General features: G+C 34.6%; 1 protein-coding gene across 6 annotated transcripts in view; it reads left to right on the forward strand.

Annotated features, from left to right (window-relative positions):
* Positions 1–21,518, forward strand: part of DMXL1 (Dmx like 1) — a 130,314-nt gene that overhangs the window by 21,211 nt on the left and 87,585 nt on the right. For all 6 annotated transcript variants that reach the window (XM_059916926.1, XM_059916927.1, XM_059916928.1 and 3 more), the window contains exons 5-12: positions 2,891–3,023; positions 7,875–7,941; positions 9,228–9,406; positions 13,501–13,690; positions 14,985–15,153; positions 18,327–18,539; positions 20,409–20,662; positions 20,774–21,458. In XM_059916926.1, coding sequence (XP_059772909.1) covers positions 2,891–3,023; positions 7,875–7,941; positions 9,228–9,406; positions 13,501–13,690; positions 14,985–15,153; positions 18,327–18,539; positions 20,409–20,662; positions 20,774–21,458 — 1,890 coding nt within the window. The remainder of the gene's footprint in view (positions 1–2,890; positions 3,024–7,874; positions 7,942–9,227; positions 9,407–13,500; positions 13,691–14,984; positions 15,154–18,326; positions 18,540–20,408; positions 20,663–20,773; positions 21,459–21,518) is intronic.

Consider the following 21,518-nt stretch of genomic DNA (forward strand, 5'->3'; position numbering starts at 1 on the left):
TATTAAGCTCTCAATAAATGTTTACGTACATGACTACAAGTTTTGTGATCATGAGCAGATTACTTAACATATCAAGAATGGTTAACTCACTTTAAATTAAGGTAATATCTATTTCACAAGATAGTTTTTTAATGATCAGATATGGTAGTATATATGAAAGTACTTGGCACTTTCTGTAAAAAGGTATTTATATGGGTACTTACCTATAAAAATATTGTTAGCAAGTGAACTGGCTACTTGAAGTCTCATGAATAGCTGTAATAAAAACATTATTTGAATTGAGTGATATTTCTTTAGTAATGACATAGTCGTTGCCTGGAATTTTTGTACCTGCGGTCTGTAAGTAGTAATTCTTCGGAAGGTAGTATTGATATTGTTATTGATATTGACAGTATTTTAGTTCTTCTAAAATCATCATTACAGAGTAGTATTAGAAGATAACTACTTATTTTCTTAACATATCTAGTAGTGACTTGCCAATATTTCATGACCATTATCTTTTAAATCATGATTTATTTAAAATTCACATTTCTTTTTATAATCAAAAAGTTTAAAATTTAAGTGGTTTGGTTGAGAAATGGGTTATTACTGTAATATATATTGGGGAGCTATTATTACTTTTGTAAATGAACTTTGTAATTATTTATATAAACAGATTTAGAATATATTAAGTGAAATACTAGTATTTTGGTTTTGATGAATATTTACTTATTAGTATATGCCAGGTATTGGGATATAAAGAATATTTTTCAGACGGTGCTAGTAAACTGACTATAGTGCCTTTGTGTTGTCTCCAAACCCACTATTGCATCTTGCTTAAATCATAAGACTTACTATTTTAGACTTAATGCTTTTGTTTCCTACTTTGGTATCTATACTTCTGCCTTTCTGTTCAAATCAATGTATTATGCCATACCTTACCTACTTTTGTTTCATTCCATAACTGGGATGAATTATTTTATATTCTATATTAATTTCTTAATCCTTCATGGGTTACCTTAGTTTCACCTTTAGTTTATGTTAAAGAAAAGAAAACTTGTCAAAACTGAACTCATAGATACAGAGAACATATTGGTGGTTGTCAGAGTCAGTGGGGTGGAGTAGGGTGGGATGGGATTGGGGAGAGTAGATGAAATAGGTGAAGGTACAAAGTTTCAGTTATGAAATAAATAAATCCTGGGATGTAATGTATGACATGGTGACTATGGTTAATAATTCTGTATTGTGTATTTAAAAGTTGCTAAGAGAGAGTAGATCTTAAAGTTCTCATCACAAGAAAACAGATTGTAACCATGTGTGGTGATGAATGTTAAGGAGACTTATTGTGGTGGTCATTTCACACTGTATACAAATACTGAATCATTATGTTGTCACCTGAAACTAATACAATGATACATGTCAGTTACATCTCAGTAAAAAAAAGGAAAACGTATGTATGTTGCTAAGCTAAACAGTGGAATGATAACCATATTTAAATGGAATGTCTCGTTAGTATCAGTACTTTCTGGGCTGTTTTTATCCGTCTATAAGACTTTCCACCTAGTTGCTACTATTTATTGAGCTTCTGCTAAGTGCCTAGCCTGTGCTAGATATGTAATACATATATTATAGCTAATTCTTACAACAGCTCTACACAAATTTCTAATTTTATAGGTGAGAAAATTGAGGCTTAGAGGTTGCCCAACTCGATCAAATTCACATAGCTAATTGAGTAACTTATTTGGGATTTAGACACAAGGATTTCTGATCTAGAGTCAGCGTTTTCCCACAGACTCACTTTTTAAATAAAGTGATCTTTCCAGAGAGATAGAATGCCTTATTTATTGTCAGCTTTTTGGCCAAAATTGTACTGCCTTTATTTTCTTTGATAGCACAATCTTCTACTCAGTTCCCCAAGTCATAAAGTGGGAATCTGTCCTTGAAACCTCTTGTATCTCTCTGTTTTTTACTTGGTGTCATGCCATGAAAATTCTGTTCTTTTTTTTTAAATGGCTTTTAAATCCATGCTTATTACTTTAATATTTGTTTCAGATCCTCATGATTTCCCATCTGTATTTATTATAGTCATTTAATCAGATTTCCCAGCGTCTTACGTTTTTCCTCATCTTGCCTATCTCTAGTTATAAAGAATCGTAATTTACCCTTCTTCGTTTACTGGAGTTTTTGAAAGTATGGTGAAAATTATGGGTTATCTCTCTAGAAAAATGCACAAAGTATACCTATAACTTTTGCATATATGTCATTGGAAGGAGGTTTATGGGCATCTTCACATCCATCTGTTGACAGCCCCTCCCAGTGAGACCCCTTGTTCTAAAATACAGATCCACTTATGTAAACTACACCTCCCCCAAATAAAACCTTTAACTTCCAACTACCTATAACAAACTCTGAACTCTTTATGAACCTCAAAAATGCTTCACAATATGATCCCTTTTTTCCAAACTTATTTCTTTTTCTAGGTCTACTACGTACCTTATCCCTTAACCATAATGAGATTATGAGGCATTCTCTGGAATATATTTGAACTTGCATGTTTTCATGCTTCTGTTCATAATATTTCTCTACTGGAATGTGAACCCATCATGAAAAAGGACAGTCTTTCATTTCTTATTGTATTGCCAGTGCCTAGCACAGTGCCTGTTACAAAGAAGATGCTCATTAAATGTTTGTTGGATGAGAGATGATAAGATCTGTTCCCTTTTTTGTCTAAGCTTCTTCAACAAAGTTAAAATATAGCCTTACTCCCCCATACCCTAAATCTCTTTTTGTTATTTGACTTTTTTTAAAAGTTGTATTATCTTTATAGTATTATATGAAACTCTTGAGCATGTACTTAACTCACTAATTAAATACCTAAATAATAATTGGTGAATGATATATATATTTTTAGGCAATCGTCTTTTAACTGGTTCTAGCTGTTTGCAACTGTGGTCCAATGCTAACTTGGAGAAATCAGCTGAAGATGAAAATCCAGATAAAACAGATCTTAACTTTGGGAATTGGAGATGCATTTGGCATTGCAAGTAAGCAATTAATTAGGGGATTAAACCAATAAACCTGTTCCATGTGGTCTTATATTATAAATGCATTTTAGTTGGTGTAAAACCATACTAATATAAAAAGTATTGATTTTGACATGCCTTTTCTTATATACAGAGGATTCACCATTTCCCATGTTCTGCAGACCCTTTTTTACTTTTTTTAAATTGTTGAATAAAACAACTAGGAAGAAACATAGAAATTGTGTTAGGCCTATATGAAGATAGTTAAATAAGAACTTGCTAAATTATACAAAAGGAGACAGAAACACCTGTCATGCTTTTGAATGGAAGTTTTCCTATTGTGAAGAAGTATATTTTTCCCAAACTAATCTGTATGTTGGACATCATCCTTATCAAAATCTCATTGGAATGTCTACTTTTGAGCATAGTTCAAAATTTTATTTAAAAGGACAAATATGGGAAAATCAGGAAAATCCTGAAAGAAGAAAATAATGAAGATATACAGTATAGTAAAATGAATTCTAAAGCTACAACTGGTCAAGCAGTTTGTTGTTGATACAAGAACAGATAGATTAGGGTCCAGGGTTAGACCCAATTATGGAGATTCAGTATATAAGGTGGCATTTTCATCCGTGGGGCAACTTGCCTAGCTCTGTGGAGGAGAAAACGAAGTTAGAATCTCTTTCATACTTGGCACCAAAATAAATTTCAAAGGAAGAAGAAGCAATATCTATACAATGAAAAAATTTTAAAAGAAAATATCGGTGAATTGTCATAGTTTAATACTACCATGTCCAGTATGATAGCAACTAGCCGCATTTCACTTGAGCCCTTGAAATATGGCTAGACTTAATTGACGTGTCCTAAAAGTATAAAATGAACACTAGATTTCAGAAACTTTGCACAAAGAAAAAAATTAAAAACTTATTAAATTTAATTGATTACACATTAAAATGATAATATTTTTGATATATTGGATTAAATGAAATATACTTAATTTCACCTGTTTCTTTTTACTTTTTTAAATGTCGCTACTAGGAAATTAAAAATTACATATTGGCCTAACATTTATCATTTGTGTTCTATCACTGTTGGATAAGAAGTGCTGTTTTAGAGTTATGGAAAAAATTTCTAAGTATGACACCAAAACTAGAAACTGAAAGGAAAGATAAGGAAAAAATTAATAGTTTTGTATATCAATAAAAAATTTCTGTAAAGCAAAAAGACCATAAGGAAAATAACCAAAAACTTGATGGGAAATATGTGCAATTTTGGGTTAGTGCCTCTTTTAAAAGGAGGTCTTAAAAATTAACTAGAAAATAACAGATATCTCAAAAGTAAACAAAAATGGACAATGAAGAGAAAAATTTTTTTGAGAAAATTTTTAACCAGTAGTACATGTGAGTAATGAGCATATTAAGAGTTGATTGACCGCACTCAAAATCAAGAAATGTGAAATATCCATAAAGAAGAGAATGAATAATACCTATTGCGAGTGAGTGAGTGGAGTAAAGGTATTCTTATATACTGTTAATAAGGGCATACAATTGGTATCATCTTTCTAGAGATCAGTTTGGAAGTATGAATCAACAGGCTTAATTTTTCTTATGCCCTTTAGATAGCAAGTCCAAGTTTCTTTCATTCATTCAACAAATATTTGTTGAGTGCTTATCATGTTCCAGACAGTGGTAAAAGTGCTTAGAATATAGCCGTGAACACGTAGGGGGAGATAGACAATGCACCAGTAGATCAGTATGACAGGGTGTTAGGAATGGCATTCTTCCTGAGTCAGTTTTACATATTTTTTAAAAATTTATTTTATTTTTTTAAATTTTGGCTGTGTTGGGTCTTCGTTGCTGCTTGCAGGCTTTCTCTAGTTATGGTGAGCGGGGGCTACTCTTCGTTGCGGTGCATGGGCTTCTCATTGCGGTGGCTTCTCTTGTTGCAGAGCACGGGCTCTAGGAGCGCGGGCTTCAGTAGTTGTGGCTCGCAGGCTCTAGAGCGCAGGCTCAGGAGTTGTGGTGCACAGGCTTAGTTGCTCCGCAGCATGTGGGATCCTCCCAGACCAGGGCTCGAACCTGTGTCCCCTGCACTGGCAGGCGGATTCTTAACCACTGCACCACCAAGGAAGTCCCCTGAGTCAGTTTCATATGAAGCAGTAATAGGGTATAAATCAGATACCAAAGTCAGAGTAAGGCAGACCTCCTATATATATAGAATATACAAAGGAGATTTCAAAGGAGCTGGTTCTGTGTTTTTTTGCACCCCCTCAGCCAGATCATGGGTTTTAAAAAGGGTTTACATGTAGAGAGGAAATAGGATTTTGCAAAGATAGTTCTTTAGAAAGAGCTAATGGGGGAGAGAAGAACAAAGAAGTGCTATAGTGCCTTCACTGCAGATCTAGTAAGGGGCTTCCTTGGGTTGAACTGAGAATTTGAAATGTATTTCTTGCATTTGGTAGAAAGGAAGGATCTTAAGTTAAATCATAATCAGAGTTATACAGTGGTAACTTGGACTAGACATACTAATTGTTTATTTGAGGTGGTTTGTTATTTAAGTAAGCAATAAAGCCTTGGACTAGAGACCATGCGAGTTTTATTTTAGGATCAACTGAAGATTACACTAACTGGAATACATTTCAAAGTTGGGTTTGATCATACATTTGTGGTGCATTTAGAACACTGCTTATACCTGTTAGATGAGGACCAGTAGGTACGATAGAGAATAATTAAGTAGGGTGGGGAGAAGAAGAGGAGAGGTGACGTTTGAGTATAGACCTGAAGGAAGTGAGTGAGTAAGCTATGTGTGTGTATATTCTGGTGAAGAACGTTGTAGGAGGAGGGAACTAGTGCAAGGCTCTGAGGTAAAAGTGTATGTTACCTTGTGGCTGGAGTAAAGTGAACAAAGTGAGGAGTAAAAGGGGAAATGATCAGAGTCAGGAGTCAGCTTATAGGTTATTGTGAGGCTTTTGCCTTTTATTTTGAGTGAGTTGGGAAGCCCTTGGGGGTTTTAAGCAGAGGGTGTGTTGAGATCTGTTGGGTTGGCCAAAAAGTTCATTCGGTTAGTGAATACGTTCAATAAAGTTCTTCGTGAAAATGAAAAATGTTTTTTATTTTTACTTAAAACCAAACGAACTTTTTGGCCAACCCAGTAATTCCCTTTTAAAAGAACTGCTTTAGCTACTGTTTTAAAAAAAAGACTGTAGGGGCAACAAGGTCACAGTCACGGAGACCAGACTTTTAATTATTTGTTTTAAAGATGTCCTTAGGATTAACCAGATGCATAAAAATGTGTGTGCAAAAATGTTCATTGTACTACTTAATGTTCATGACATATTTTAAAATAAATATTACAAAGCAAATTGTAAATATGGCATCAGTTTCCATCTCCTTCCCCACACCCTTCCACAGAAAGTAGATGGAGGTGGAGAGTGGAAGAGGTCTGGAAGTCAGTGTATTAAAATGTTAATAGTGATTTTGCATGGGAATGAGGGTTGTGGTATTGGTGAAGCTATGAATGATTTTATTTTCTTCCTTTCACCCATTTGTATCAATATTTTGTTATGTATTTGTAACATTTAAAATCAGGGGAGGGACTTCCCTGGTGGTCCAGTGGTTAAGACTCTGCGCTCCCTATGCAGGGCACCTGGGTTCGATCCCTGGTCAGGGAACTAGATCCCGCATGCCGCTATTAGGAGCCTGCATGCCGCAACTAAAAGATTCCGAGTGCCACAACTAAAGATCCAACACACAGCAACGAAGATCCTGCGTGTCGCAAGTAAGACCCGGCGCAGCCAAACAAACAAATAAGCAAACAAACAAACAAATAAATATTTTTTAGAAATCAGGGGGAAAAAGTTATTTTTATTTGGAATGAAATGTGACAGAATATCTCTTTGGCCTGCTTTTTTTTTTTTTTTAAACTTTGGGTTTATTTATTTATTTATGGCTGTGTTGGGTCTTCGTTTCTGTGCGAGGGCTTTCTCTAGTTGCGGCAAGTGGGGGCCACTCTTCATCGCGGTGCGCGGGCCTCTCATTATCGCGGCCTCTCTTGTTGCAGAGCACAGGCTCCAGACGCGCAGGTTCAGTAATTGTGGCTCCGCGGCATGTGGGATCTTCCCAGACCGGGGCTCAAACCCGTGTCCCCTGCATTGGCAGGCAGATTCTCAACCACTGCGCCACCAGGGAAGTCCTGGCCTGCTTTACAAATAAATTTAGGACGAATCTATCTAAGCATGAACTTGGGTAAAGAAAAGGAAAGCAGTGATAGTGACTTGAGATCAGTATATACAGGTAGCCAGAAGGGAAGGTGATGAAGGGAAATGAGCCGAAGCTCCTTGGAGAAGAAAAGACAACTATGTACCAAGTATGTTGGTGAACTTGGAAGGCCGAATCCATGATAGTTGGAAGTCTCCTATTAACCCATACATAATCTTTAATTATGCAAATGCTGCCTTAAGGCAGAATTCGTTTTAAAATACTGATTTACTCTCCTTGTAAATGTATGTTGGAATATAAGTATCTATGGCTCTGGAAATTAGATTTCCAGATTAAAAAATGAAACCTTTCTTTCTCACATCCTAAGGGAATGAGACCTAAGGCTCTTTTGTCTTAAGGTTTGAAGACTGACAAGTCATTCCCTACATGATTCTTATGCATGGATATTTTTACATAAAAAATAATTTTTATATTTAATGTTAAGTTCTATTTTTTAATTTATTTTATATTTATGAGATATACTTAAAAGTGAGTGTGAAACTTGTATTATCACAAAATTTTCTATTTGAAGCAAATTGCTGAATATAGTTTAGAGAAGTAATGTTGCATTCTCTAATTTTCCTTGAAAATTATTTCTTGTCTGTTTAATTTACAGAACTGCTTCCCAAGTTCATTTAATGAAGTTTTCACCAGATGGAGAATTTTTTGCCACTGCTGGGAAGGTAATTTGTGAAAATACTATTGTCAAGTTCTGTTTATGGTGTATTTTGAAATGTCAAAAAAAAATTAGCTGGCTTCATTAAGTTGAAAACATTTTCTGTTAAAAATGTTAAATAGCAAAAATTGGCTAAATACTGTGTTAAAGGCAGTATGGTATAATTGAAACAACATAGATCAAAGGTAGATGTGGGTATAAATTTGCCATTTACCAACTGTTTGATCTTGGGCAAGTAGTTACTCTCTTTGAGCCTTGGTTTTCTCATGTATAAACTGAGGATGATAGTACCTACCTCATAGGTTGTTGATCATCAGATTAGTTTAGACAGTGTATGTAAAGTGACTGGCACAGAGTCATGGATGAAGTATACTGTCAATAATCAACTATAACTACTATTTATTTATGTTATCTTTAGCTGACAGCTATATTAGGCTGTATTTACAGTAAAAGAATTTACAGACTTTCTAGAAGGACATTTGTAACTTCTCTTTGTTATTACCTGTTTATTTCAGAATAATGTATTCCCTTGAAATTATTTTATTTTTAATCATTGGTTCACAGAGCACTTTACATACAACTAATAGTCTGAAGTTATTGTTCCCATGGCTCAAAACCTGCAGACTAAGAATATGAGATATACCTTAAATCCTCAGTGAGGTTTTTTAGGGTAAAAGTAGAGCTGTTTAATCTAATTGACTTTACAGTCAGCTTTGGGAATGCAATTAATAGCTAAAGAACAGAACCTGGTACATGCTAGTCTTTCTTGTTCTTGCTTTCCTTCTCAAATTAGGAGATGCAATTTTGATTGTGCTTAGAATATTTTACATAGTAGTAGTTGCTAACTAGTTATCATCAACATTTTCTTTGAACATTCACATGGTAATTTATAAAAACTGTGTTTGTTTTCAAAAATCAGCAGTCTTTTGAAGTCTGCTAATGGTAACGCTTTCTTATTTGGTATTTGGCTAAGTGGGCACGTGAACCCTTAACTTCATCTTTAGGTCTTTCCTAAATGACTTTATTTTCCATACCAAACGGTAACTAGCATTGTCCTTGAACCAACCCTTGCAAAATACACACATTCACACACATTAATTCTTAAAGAACAGTTAAGGAATGCTAGTAGAAAAGTATCAGAATCAGAGATTTTCTTCCTAATTTCTCCATGCCCAACTCCTCTTCACATCCCTAAGTTCCTTTAATTAGGGAGAAAAATCTTACTTTTGGTATTTGACTTAACCTTTAATTTAATTCTGATCTGGATGTTTTTTGTTTTTTTTTTCCCCTTAGGATGACTGTCTTCTAAAGGTATGGTATAATGTAGAAAACTGGCGGACATCTGTTACCTCTCCAGATAAAAGTTCAGAAAAACAATCCCAAGGAGAAATTGACTTTTCTTTTATATATCTGGCCCATCCTCGAGCTGTAAATGGATTTTCCTGGCGTAAAACAAGCAAATATATGCCTAGGTCAGTGGATTAGTCATTTTTCCCATGTATTAAGAGAACGTCATCTTTGTGACTTTGACTGCTTTTCTCACTTTGAGAATCATTGCTTTAGGATTTTTGCCTATGAAGATTCAAGTAATACTAGATAGTTCTTGGACTGCAGACCTCTGGCCACCGGTCAACTATGGTTGACACTTAAGAGGAGAGCCATATGAAAGGATAATTTACCTCTAGATCAGATATCTTTAAGTGACAGAGTTGTGCATCTTTTTCTTCTCTATGTTATGTATCCAATTCTTTCATCTCTTAATCATTCTCCAAATTGCCATTTGTATCAACTTTTTCACATTTCACTCCCTTATCTCTTCCCTTCTGTATCTCCTCTGGTTTCCCTTTTTTTTTTTTTTAATTAAAAAAAAAAAAAAGGCTTTACTGAGAACATATACCATAAGGCCTCAAATATTTCTTTAACTGCACCCAGCATCTTTGAGGAGAAGTGCATGGGTTAATACATTATGATGCCCTAAACTAGGTATTAGTTTAACCTACACATGCATGCACAAACACACCTGTTAGTACTTCTTTTCTTTCCTGTAGTCCTTGCAAGACTTGATAATCCTGTTGAATTTTTGCCTATATTTAGTACGTTACAGAGCTATTGTATTACTTAAGTATAGGTAGAAATCCTTTTTGTTCCACATGGCCATTTTCAATTTGGCCACACTATGGATCAGTACAGTTTTTCCCTTATTTTTTTGTCATCTGAGATGTCTTAAGCTGATCCATGGTAGCATAGCTAGATCTTTTGTTGCCTTTAGTTTTGCTCTTCTGAGCCAGCAGAGTATACCTAGATTTTTAAAAAATTATTTTAGACATTTTTTAGAGCAGTTTAAGGTTCACAGCAAAGCTGAAGGGAAGGTACAGAGATTTCTCACATAATCCTGTCCCCCACATATGCACAGCCTCCCCCATTATCAACATCCTCCACCAGAGTGGTACATTTGTTACAGTTGACGCTTATTTCAACACATTATTTCCACTTAAAGTTCATAGTTTACTTTGTGGTTCACTCTTGGTATTGTGCATTCTGTGGGTTTGGATAAGTGTATAATGGCATATATCCATCATTGTTATACCTAGACTATTTTGAGCTATTTTGGAGTGCAGTAGTTACCATTCTTCCTACCTCAGTCCTACAGTCTAACAAAGCATAGGAGTAGGACACTGTAGGTACAGTGATGGTTCTTTTGTTAGAAGTATGTGTCACAGTTTTTGGGCTAAGGGAGAGTGGTGTGGGCAATCTGTATTGTTAGCAAAAGCTTCTTCACTCCAGCTTCACTTTGAGAACTGTTGCTCTAGTACCTCTGAGACCATTGCCCACACGTATAAAAACGTGTTTAGAATAGAATGAGCTATGACAAATGTAAAGTAAAAATAGTTGTCATCACAAACTGTTAACCTTTTAGAACTATCAGAAGATTACATTATTTCGGAGGCTGATTTCTTCTTCTATTCCAGGTATTTTCATATGCAGCCAGTTAGACCACCAGAATACTGAAAAAGAGGCTTGTGAAATATTGTATCTTTTGAGAGAGGACACTCACATCTGCTCCTGACCTAGTTCACTCAGTGTTGGCAAAAGTGATCATGGTGGACGCAGAGGCAGTACCTTAAACTGGGGCATTATGAATGCCCAATGACAGCAAAAAGGCATATTAGGTGTTTTTTTTGCCCTGCTTAGTTTATCTCTTATCAACTAAATTCTACAGCATAGGGAACTGATACAGAACTAGACTTTTCTGTTAGTTATGGCATCTTTTCAAGGTTTCCAGAATTTCACTTTTGGATCCATTTCATTAAAGAACCAGCTAATCTCCCTTAGTTCTTTTAGTTTTCATTTTTGTTTCACCAGCTGCCTGCAGATATATAGTGGGAAGGCTGACCCTTTCTCATGAGGATGAAAGAGATCCCATCAAAGACCATTATCCTTTCTGATATGGAATCTTAAAATTAAGATGCTTAACCAAATGGTAATACTTTATACAAAGGGCCTGCTGGCTTGAGAGAGAAGAATGGGGAAGTGTTTGTAATGAGCATGTACTTCTTTACAAGTTAAAAATTGATGCATGTAGGACAGGTTGGGAGGTCTGGTTATATCCCCCCAAAACCTCCAAAAGTTGGTTCTACATAACTAGTTTCAAAAGCATCTTAGCCTGTTGTTGCATCAAGATAGGGCAGCTAAATAAAAAAAAAAAAAAAAATAGGACAGCTGTTGCAGATACTTACCATCACATGGTTGCCCCATATAAGGTCATTCATTTATATATATATATATATATATATTGTTTTTGGTTGGTGGGGAGAGTGCTATACCTGAATATGATATGCTTATTGGAGAGAGAATAAGATACCTTGATGAAGAAGTGAGGAAGGGGGAGGTATTGCCTGAGCAGTGCCTCAAATACATCAGGATATTTCTTCTATGCCATGCTTATATTACCTGCCAGCTGTTTGTAAGGCGTGGCATTATTTGTAAGGCGTGGTATCCTGAAGAGAGTCGAGAGTCATCTGGGGTCGAAGCCCTGTCCATGCTTCTGAGTTGTGCAGCTTTTTAGCTTGCTTTGTTGGTCTTGCCTAAGTTCTGTACCTCTCCTGATTGCTGTCTGTTCAGCCCTTTAGTCTCCTATCTTCTGCTCTTTCTTTATAAGCCTTCCCATTCTGCCATTTACTGATTGGCACTATGAACCTTGAACTTCCATATTGCCTTTTTGTATTTTCTTTTGTTTCTTTTTATTTTTAATCTCATTGCTACTGCTTGTGTGTATGTAAATGTACTAGAGAGAAACTAAGAGAGGGAAGGAGGGGAGGAAAAGGTCAGAGGGAGATAGAGGAAAAAAGAGGGAGAAAAATGAAGGAGGAAGAGGAGGGAGAGGCATAAGGATGGGGAAAGGAAGGAGAAACAGAGGGTTTGGAAAGGTAAGAAGAAAGAGGGGCCCTAGGAGGGGGGTAGTGGTGAGAGGTAGGAGAGGTGGAAAGGGAGGGTGGGTTGGAGAGGCTGAGAAGCAGAGAATTATAGGAGAAAGCAGAAGGAGAGAAGCCCAGAGAGTAGATGGAAAGGGGAGAAAAGTAGGGGAGTATACCTAGAGGGGGAGGGGAAGGGAGGGAGGTGTTACAACAGAGGAGGGAACCTGAAGGAGAGAGCTACCAAGACAAAGCAAGCTGTTCTCCCTTTTCCTCCCCTTTGCTATTCTTCTTAAATCAAGTAGATACGTTTGTTTTAAAAAGTGACTACTACGGAATATTTTAATTTTTTTCTTTAACTTACTGGGTTACTTGATAGAAACCTTCTACTGATTGTTCTCTTTTAATCAGATATGTTTGAATAAGTGTCTATTATAGGATATTGCAACTTTCTTTTTTTTTTAATTTGCTGGGTTATCCAGTAGAAAGGTAGTCTTTGTTAATAGGGTTTCAGCCTTTGAGCTCTTGATGCTTATGGGATTTATTAACATATATGTAATTGTTTTGTTATTATTTTGTGGGGTGGCAAGACAGTAAATTCACTGAAAGTCAAAAATGACTAATGAAGGAGGTGACTAAAAAATCATGAATTTTTCTATTGCACTTGACTGCTTTTGTCATATGTTAGGCAAGGAAAGAGTAAGTGTACTGGTTACTTTAGCTTATTAGTGACAAGTGCATATACCTTTACAGGAAGTAAAAAGGAAGCATTGTGAAATAATTCAAATAAACATCCACTGAATAAATCAGAAAATTTTAATAGAAGAAGTCAGGTTGTTTCCTTGTTTATTAACTGAGCGAGTATGGTATGATTTCAGTTTTTGTTCTTTAGATGTAAGAAGAATCTTAGATTACTGAAATAGGAACTACTGAGTTCCAGGCAGAAAAGAATAGGTTAGCAAGCATTTGCTGTGATGAAATCAAATACCCAACTCAGTTGTAATGGCTTTGACTAAATACATTACATAAATGTATATTGACATTTTCTTCATTGATACCTTAGTTGTGTGCGTTTAAATAATTATAGAAACATTGTAGAATGTAATACTGTGGGAAATTTATATTTTTGCCTCTAAAATCTTTTTATTCCTTAGGGCTTCTGTATGTAATGTACTGTTGACTTGCTGCAAAGATAACATATGTCGTCTTTGGGTAGAGACATTTTTACCAAATGATTGTTTGCTCTATGGAGGTGACTGCAACCATTGGACTGAACCAATTAATTTAACAAATAACTTCAAGAGAAATGCTTCCAGTAAAGAACGAGTTCAAAATGCTTTAGATGTGAGTGTTTTTGTTAGATGAACTACAAGTTTTAAAATCTTTCGTACATGGCCTTTTTTGTAACATTCATCTTAATTAATATTCAAAGTCATGGATAGTTATGAAAAAACATATATGTCTTAGGAAAACAGTTCTGAGAAAATTTTTGGGTTTTTTTGGGTTCAACAAGTATTCTTAAGGATTTTGTCTAGCATAAAACTGCCTATAATTACAAAGTTAACCTTAGGTTAACTGATGATAACAAAAGGATGATTATACTTGACTTAGCTAAAATAATGTAAATTAAGATCTGAGAATGCCAAGATTTGACTGTAAAAATAATTTATTATTTTTCTTTCTTTAGAGCTTGGGGTGTTCATCCTGTCATAACTACAGGAATGATTAGAGTAGTTTATCAGATTCTGTTCTACATTTGTTATCTTCCAAATCTCCAAGAACTTGAATTATTTACCTTACTAATTACTATAGAATGGAAAGTAAAAGTCAGTTTTTGGTGTTGGGGCTAATTCAACATAGACTAGTTACAGATTCTTCTTATTATTTTCTTAATATTGAAAACAAGAAAGTGACCTAAAAATGATTTATCTTTGAATGTTTTGTATGAATATGGAACCACTGTTTCTCAAATTTAGATAGTATTCTAGTGACACAGAATATAATTAAGTATATATTGTGTAGAGACTCAACCAGTGATAGAATGGTTATGTGTAATAATAGTTGAAAGAAGTCCTTGACTAGGAATCTGAAGACCTTTGTTCCACTTTTAGGTGACCTTGTGTTCTCTATAAACTATTTTATCATATGAAAGATGAGAATAACAATATTTGCATTGTCTGCTTTATGGGTCAAATGAGATGATCTCTGTGAAAGTGCTTTGTAAACTATGAAATATCATCCTAATGTATGATGGTAGTTTTATTCAGTGCTTTGTGGTCATAGCAAGTAAACTGAGGATACAAAGAGAACAGTATACATAGGGACATCATTTTCCACAGATACATTGTAAACTTTTTTTAAGTTTAGGAAATTAATTCTTAGAAAATATTAAATAAAAATATAAAGTATTGTGTGATGGTTAAAAGAAGAGTCAAGCAGTTTAAGTTCCAGGCTTATTCCAGGTTTCAAGTTTGCTGTACAAAAATACTGCAAGATATTTGTACATATAAACTCATCTGAAATAGGATATATGTACTATCTAACAATCATTATGTAACCTATACATATATGCTTATGACAATATAGGCATTAGTTTTACTTTGTTTTGCATTGTTTGACTTTGTTTTTATTCTCACAGGTAAATCTGAAACATTTTCGTAGAGGTCGGAGGAGATCACTTGCACTTGTAGCACATACTGGATACCTGCCACATCAGCAAGATCCTCATCACGTTCACAGGAACACTCCACTGCATGCCAATGCACTTTGCCACTTTCATATTGCAGCCAGCATCAACCCAGCCACGGGTAATAAAGCACTGTTCAGAAAATGTTTTTCAAATTGAGTAGATTGATTTTTATAACCAATAAGTTATACTTTTACTTTTTTAGTAAGTAAAAAATTGTAGGTGACTTTCTTAGCTAACTTTTCATTATAGCCAGCTCACTGATTATAGAAAAAGAAGTTTTTGTTTACTTGTTTGCTTCTTAAGTCTGTGATTTGGTCTGTAATTTTAGATCTTGATAAGTCATTGAGATTCTGTATTAGTTTATTCAAAAGTTGAGATTTGAGGTTAACACCTCAGAGTAGTAGTTTATAATTATTGTATAGTTGTTCAAATGAAACCAGTGTGTTTCGTACTTGATCTTTGGAGCCATTTCAGAAATAGGGCAGAAATATGCAGAAGTTATAACTGGAAGAATTAAGAAACTTATCTCTGTAGTCAATAGGTACTATGAAACAGATTGAAAGATCTAGAATACCTGGGTTTATCTATGAATTTGAAGACTGAAGTGTTCGTCATTTAGTAAATATTTTCTGTGAGTTTAAAAACCAAGTGGCCACAGTTGGGGCATTTAAAGTGGAACCTTAGAATATTACTGGAAAAAAAGTTAAAAATAATATTTGCACGTGATAAATGCCATCTGTACAGGAAGTGTAAAGTAAAATCCTCCTTTTACCTCTATTCCACCCTAGTCTTCCTCCCCAGAAGATAACCACTGTTGATGAGTTTTTATGTATTTTGAGATACTCTTAAACATAAATTAAGCATAACTTATTTCCATATAACACACTGGATTTGCAGTATTGCATTCTTCAAGAAACATAGCAATAAATACAGTCCATTAGTTACTTGAATCAAAGTGAGAAGTACTTTGATAAGTTAAAAAGTGCTGAGATACCTGTGGTAGGGATAAAGAGTATTTGCTGATTTTTAAAATTTTATATGGTTAACAACAGTCCCAGCTCTAGAAGAATCCAAAATCCATGAGTCATGAAAATGTAAATGGGAGAATATTGAATTATTTTTATTAAGAAATTGTATTATTACCTTATCAAAAAACATACATTGTCAGCGCTTATAGTATCCAGAGGCAACTCTAGGTCAGTGGAATAATTTTGAAAGTCTTTGCTGAGTAAAGGACAATATTTTGAGAATAAAGAAAGCTTGAATTCTCACTTTAATGGAAAAGGCTGAGGTATTATGAAAAAAAGAAACCCTAAGTTCCTGTGTAACATCTCCCTGACTACCTTCCAATAAGGAAAACTCTAAAACCTTTCTTTAGATTGTAGGTCCCTAAGAAAAATTCATACATGTAGGGAAAATCAAAGCAAAATAATAATATTAGGAGCTATATTAGATCTTGTGAGAGAACTCCTTTCCCTAAATTAGGTCTGTTAGAATGACTTTCCTGCAAGGCTCAACTCAGATATATATGGCTTCACTTATTTGTCCATCAATGGAAAATGATACAGGAGAGGAGTTCATAATAGCATGTTTTCTTAGTTCTAGTTCTTATACGCTTTCCATGAAGATTTCTCATAAAAAATGACTTTATCAGATTCTTTGAGTGAGGTCAGGAGGCAAAGGAAATGTGAGTATCTTTTCAGCCAGAATGCTTCTGCTAAAAGTCAGCATAAGCCCCTAGTTTTGTGTACTTAACAGCTAGGCCTGTTATCTGCTTTAGGCATTGCTTATCTCTTCTGAGTTGATTGTAAGTTGAAAATCAGAAAATCCTACCCATTTAGTTTTCTTGGGGACACTCTTTCAAACCCTAACACTATTGTGTATCTACCTAGGAACAGTGAGATTGGCAGTTCAGCCCCTCAAGGGTTTTATTGAGTGTTTAGTCTGTGCCAGTATAGGAACTGGAGATAGTGGTAGGAACTGGAGATACAGTAGTGATCAAAACAGTGTGGTCCTTGCTCTTATGAAGCATATAACTAAGTAGGCGATAGATAAATATTAATCAAATAATTATACTAATGAATATAGAGTAAAACAGAGCTCTTGGATTAGATAATATCCATCAACTCTTAGAACCCAACGCCAATAAGAAGGGACAGAAAAACAATTCTTTTTTTTTAACATCTTTATTGGGGTATAATTGCTTTACAATGGTGTGTTAGTTTCTGCTTTATAACAAAGTGAATCAGCTATACATATACATATGTCCCCATATCTCCTCCCTCTTGCATCTCCCTCCCTCCCACCAGGAAAAAGATTCTTCTATCCTTTCTTTTACCATTCATCCCCTATAATACTGTTCCTATTGGTGTCCAGCAATAGACGGTGTTTGAACAAATACTTAAAATTGTTTATATTTCCTTTTAAAAAAAAATCAGTAGATTTGCTCTGGAGAAAATTATCTACCTTCCCTGAATCCATTCCAGCCTATAATGTTCAGCAGACACCAGCATGATCTAGATTTGGATTTTATTTAATAATGAAAGACAAATTTTTCTTTACCTCTATTAAGTTAGGATTGTCATTTTTCACAATTTACTCTGAATTTGTACTTCAGTATACTTAGCAATGATTTCAAAAGTAATACCAAGGAACAATTTTTTTTAGCTGAGTTGGCTTGTCTTGAATGCTTTTCTTGAATATAAGGGAACCTCAGTTTCATACTATCTAACTTCAATCTTGATGCTAATAAATATGTATCTATCTTAGATAGGTAGGTCATGAAAAAAGTTAATATGAGAGTCTGTTAAGTAAAAGAAAGTAGTTGCTGTTGAGATAAACATATCACTGGTTCCTTTGACAACCTAATGATGGCATTTTTAATGGTAGATCAGGTTAAAATATATTTCTAACCAAAGTTTCTATACAAATTAAGAAGACTACCCTATTAACATGTCTGCAAATTATAGACATATTTCTTAATGAGAATATTTTTTTAAATTATAGAAAAAATGTATATATGTATATATAAATAAGTTACAGTATATAATGTAGAATGTATAATTTTATTTCCTTTACAATAAGTGTATTAAATTTACCATTTAAGTCTGTTTTCATTAATAATAATTGTGTGAGCCATTATATTGTGAGTCTTATTTATAGGTTAAATACAATGTATGGCAGAGGTTTAAAGATAAATGTAACAGTAAATAATAAAAATAAGAGACATGGATGTTTTGTATGCTAGCATGATAGAAGTTTTAATATTTTTTTTGTTGTTGTTCTTTATAGACATTCCACTTCTTCCTTCTATTACGTCTCTGAGTCTAAGTGAAAATGAAGAGAAGAGTGGACCTTTTGTGGTACACTGGCTAAACAATAAAGAATTGCATTTTTCTTTGTCCATGGAAGTCTTTTTACAACAACTTAGAAAAAGTTTTGAACAACCATCTTCTGAGATGAGTGTAGAAGACTCTAATCAGGCAGATGTAAAATCTGATGAAGGTAAAGCTTTAAGAAGGATAAAAATTATAAAGTTTTGTTTAAAATAGCAAAGATTTTTATATTAGGGTAACACCAGCTACTGTTAGAAATAACCTTCAAATTGCAGTGGCTTAATACAAATTTGGACTAGCTCATTTAATAATCCAATGTAGATGTTCCTGTTCCAGGTGGCTTCTTTCCTGATGATGATATAGGGACTTGGACTTCTCCATACTTATGCTTCTGTCAGCCACTAGGGTCTTGCTACTTAGAGGACTATCTGCAGACTAGCAGCATTGTCATTATTAGGAATGTACAATCTCAGGCTCCACCTGGAGCTACAAGAATCTGTAATTTAATGAAATTCCCGGATGAGTTGTATGTATATTAAAGTTTGAGGAGCAGTACACTAGGGCCTTAAGGTTTGCATTCAGCCTCAGTCAAGTAGAGAGAGAGAAATCAAAAATGTTTTTGTTGTTTGTTTTAATTACAAGATTGCACGTTCTCCTTTAAAAAAAAATTAAAATTAAACAATACAGGCATGTATAAAGTTTCCATATTGTTAAGTTTGATGAGTGTCCTTCCAGATTTATTCTTTTCTATGCTCACACATATATATGCATAAAGGTAGTTTTTTTAAAAAGTTGTACTATGGGAGTTCATTTTTCAATGAAAATAGTGTGCTGCAGCTTGCTTTTTAAATTCAGTAACGGGCACTTTTCTTTCTCATTATTTTTAACAGCTCCTGAGTCAAGAGACTCAAGAGAAAACTTAAGCATTTTTTCTGATGATAGCCATTTAAATTGATTTAAATTGTTTTTCACTATATACTGATAATGGTACAGTAACACATCTCTTCATCTTTGTGTGAATTTTTCTGTAAGGTAGATTCCTGGATGCGGAATTAGCATAGTGTAAAGCATTTTTAAATTTCAATAACTTCTGTCAGATTACCCTCTAGTAATGTTTTACCAGTATATGTTCCCTCTAAGTATATTCAGATATCCTTTTTTCACATCCTTGCCAACACTGGATCTTTTTATTATTTTTTGGCCGTTGATATGAACAAAATGGTGTCTTGTTTTACTTTGAATTTTCTTGAGTTAAATTGAGCAGAATTATGTTAACCCTTCTGTGGTTTGCCTCTTCGTGCCTTTTGCCTAATTTTCTGTTGAGTTATTTTTCTTTTTCTTAATGATTTTATGTCTTGACTAATTTTTAAAATCTGGTAAACAAGCTAACATTTTTTGAGAGTCTCTTAAGAAAGGCTTTGTATTCCTAACCAGGAATAGGGGCTGGGATGTAGAGGTCAGAATATACATACTTATTTGTATTAATAGGTTGGCATGTGTTGAAGAAAATCTTAGGCACTATAAAATGTATTTCTTTAAAATAGTTTCTTTAAGGTTTCATATCAGTTATAAATGCTTACACCTAGAGGATGGCTAGTGTGGTTGACTTAGGTTTTATGAATCTGACATTATGAAGAAAATACAAATTACATTCCAATAATATATTTTAAAAATTCAGCCTAATTTCAACTCCCTCATGTTAACGTGAGCAAAACTAGGGTCCAGAGAAGTACTGTGTCTTACTTCTAAGTAGTTAATTGTGGTACATCTGGGTTTAGAAACCAGTTTACCTATTTTCCAGTCTAGTATTAGTCCTTCTACTAATAATCCGCTGAATCAGCCTTATAGGCCTTCTGAGTACTGAGTTAACTCCGTGGCCTTATATTCCTGGAGCAAAGTTATTTTTTAAAGGGAACCCCATTTCTTGTTTATATGAAAACTTACGTTTTTCATTTTGAATGCATTTGTAAAGATATTTCTTAATTTTTAGTAGTAGCTTGATTGTATTTACTTGGTTCATGAACCCTTTTGCTTATAGAGATCGATGACGGTGTTGATGATCTGAAAATAAATCTTGAAAAGAAGGAATTGGGCAGTGATAAATTGGTACCAAATTCAAGTTTTGTACCATTACCATCAGCTGCCGTTGATCATCAGATTGAAGTACTTCTGTCTGAATGGAGTAAAAATGCAGACATGCTATTCAGTATTCATCCCATAGATGGCTCTTTGCTGGTTTGGCATGTGGATTGGCTGGATGAATACCAGCCTGGTATGTTTCGTCAAGTACAGGTATTATTTTTATGGTCTCTGGAGAGCTACTTCTTGTTAAATGTGGGTACTGTTTTGTAAAACCTCTTTATATAATTTCATGAATTCTAATGCTCACTTTCTTACTTCTAGGTGTCCTTTGTTTCCAGAATTCCTGTAGCTTTCCCCACAGGTGATGCAAACTCTCTCTGTAAAAGCATAGTGATGTATGCCTGTACCAAGAATGTTGACTTGGCTATTCAGCAAGGGAAACAAAAAACTTCCAGCCTGACACGTTCCACGTCAATGCTTATATCTTCTGGTCACAGTAAATCAACTAATAGTTTAAAATTAAGCATTTTTACCCCTAATGTTATGATGATTTCAAAGCATGCTGACGGCTCCCTGAATCAATGGCTTGTCAGTTTTGCCGAGGAATCTGCCTTTTCTACAGTTCTCAGTATTTCCCACAAATCCAGATATTGTGGTCATCGCTTTCATCTTAATGATTTAGCTTGTCACTCAGTATTACCATTATTGCTGACAACGTCACACCATAATGCATTAAGGACACCAGATGTTGATAACCAAAAGGAACCTTATGGTGCTGTGAATATTGAAGAATGTTCTTTGGCACAACAGAATAAAAGCACTATTGACATGGCCTTTCAGGATCCCAATGCAGTGTACAGTGAGCTTATTCTTTGGAGAGTTGATCCAGTCGGGCCATTGTCTTTTTCTGGAGGTGTTTCTGAGCTTGCCCGGATTAATTCTCTTCATGTTTCTGCATTTTCCAATGTGGCATGGCTGCCCACTCTTATACCCAGTTATTGTCTAGGTAAGGATTCTGATTTTTATTTAAGAACTTGAGATTTTCTGATATTATTGCTTAAGAGTT

This window comes from Balaenoptera ricei, chromosome 3, assembly GCF_028023285.1.
Source record: "Balaenoptera ricei isolate mBalRic1 chromosome 3, mBalRic1.hap2, whole genome shotgun sequence".
Taxonomy (NCBI): Eukaryota; Metazoa; Chordata; class Mammalia; order Artiodactyla; family Balaenopteridae; genus Balaenoptera; species Balaenoptera ricei.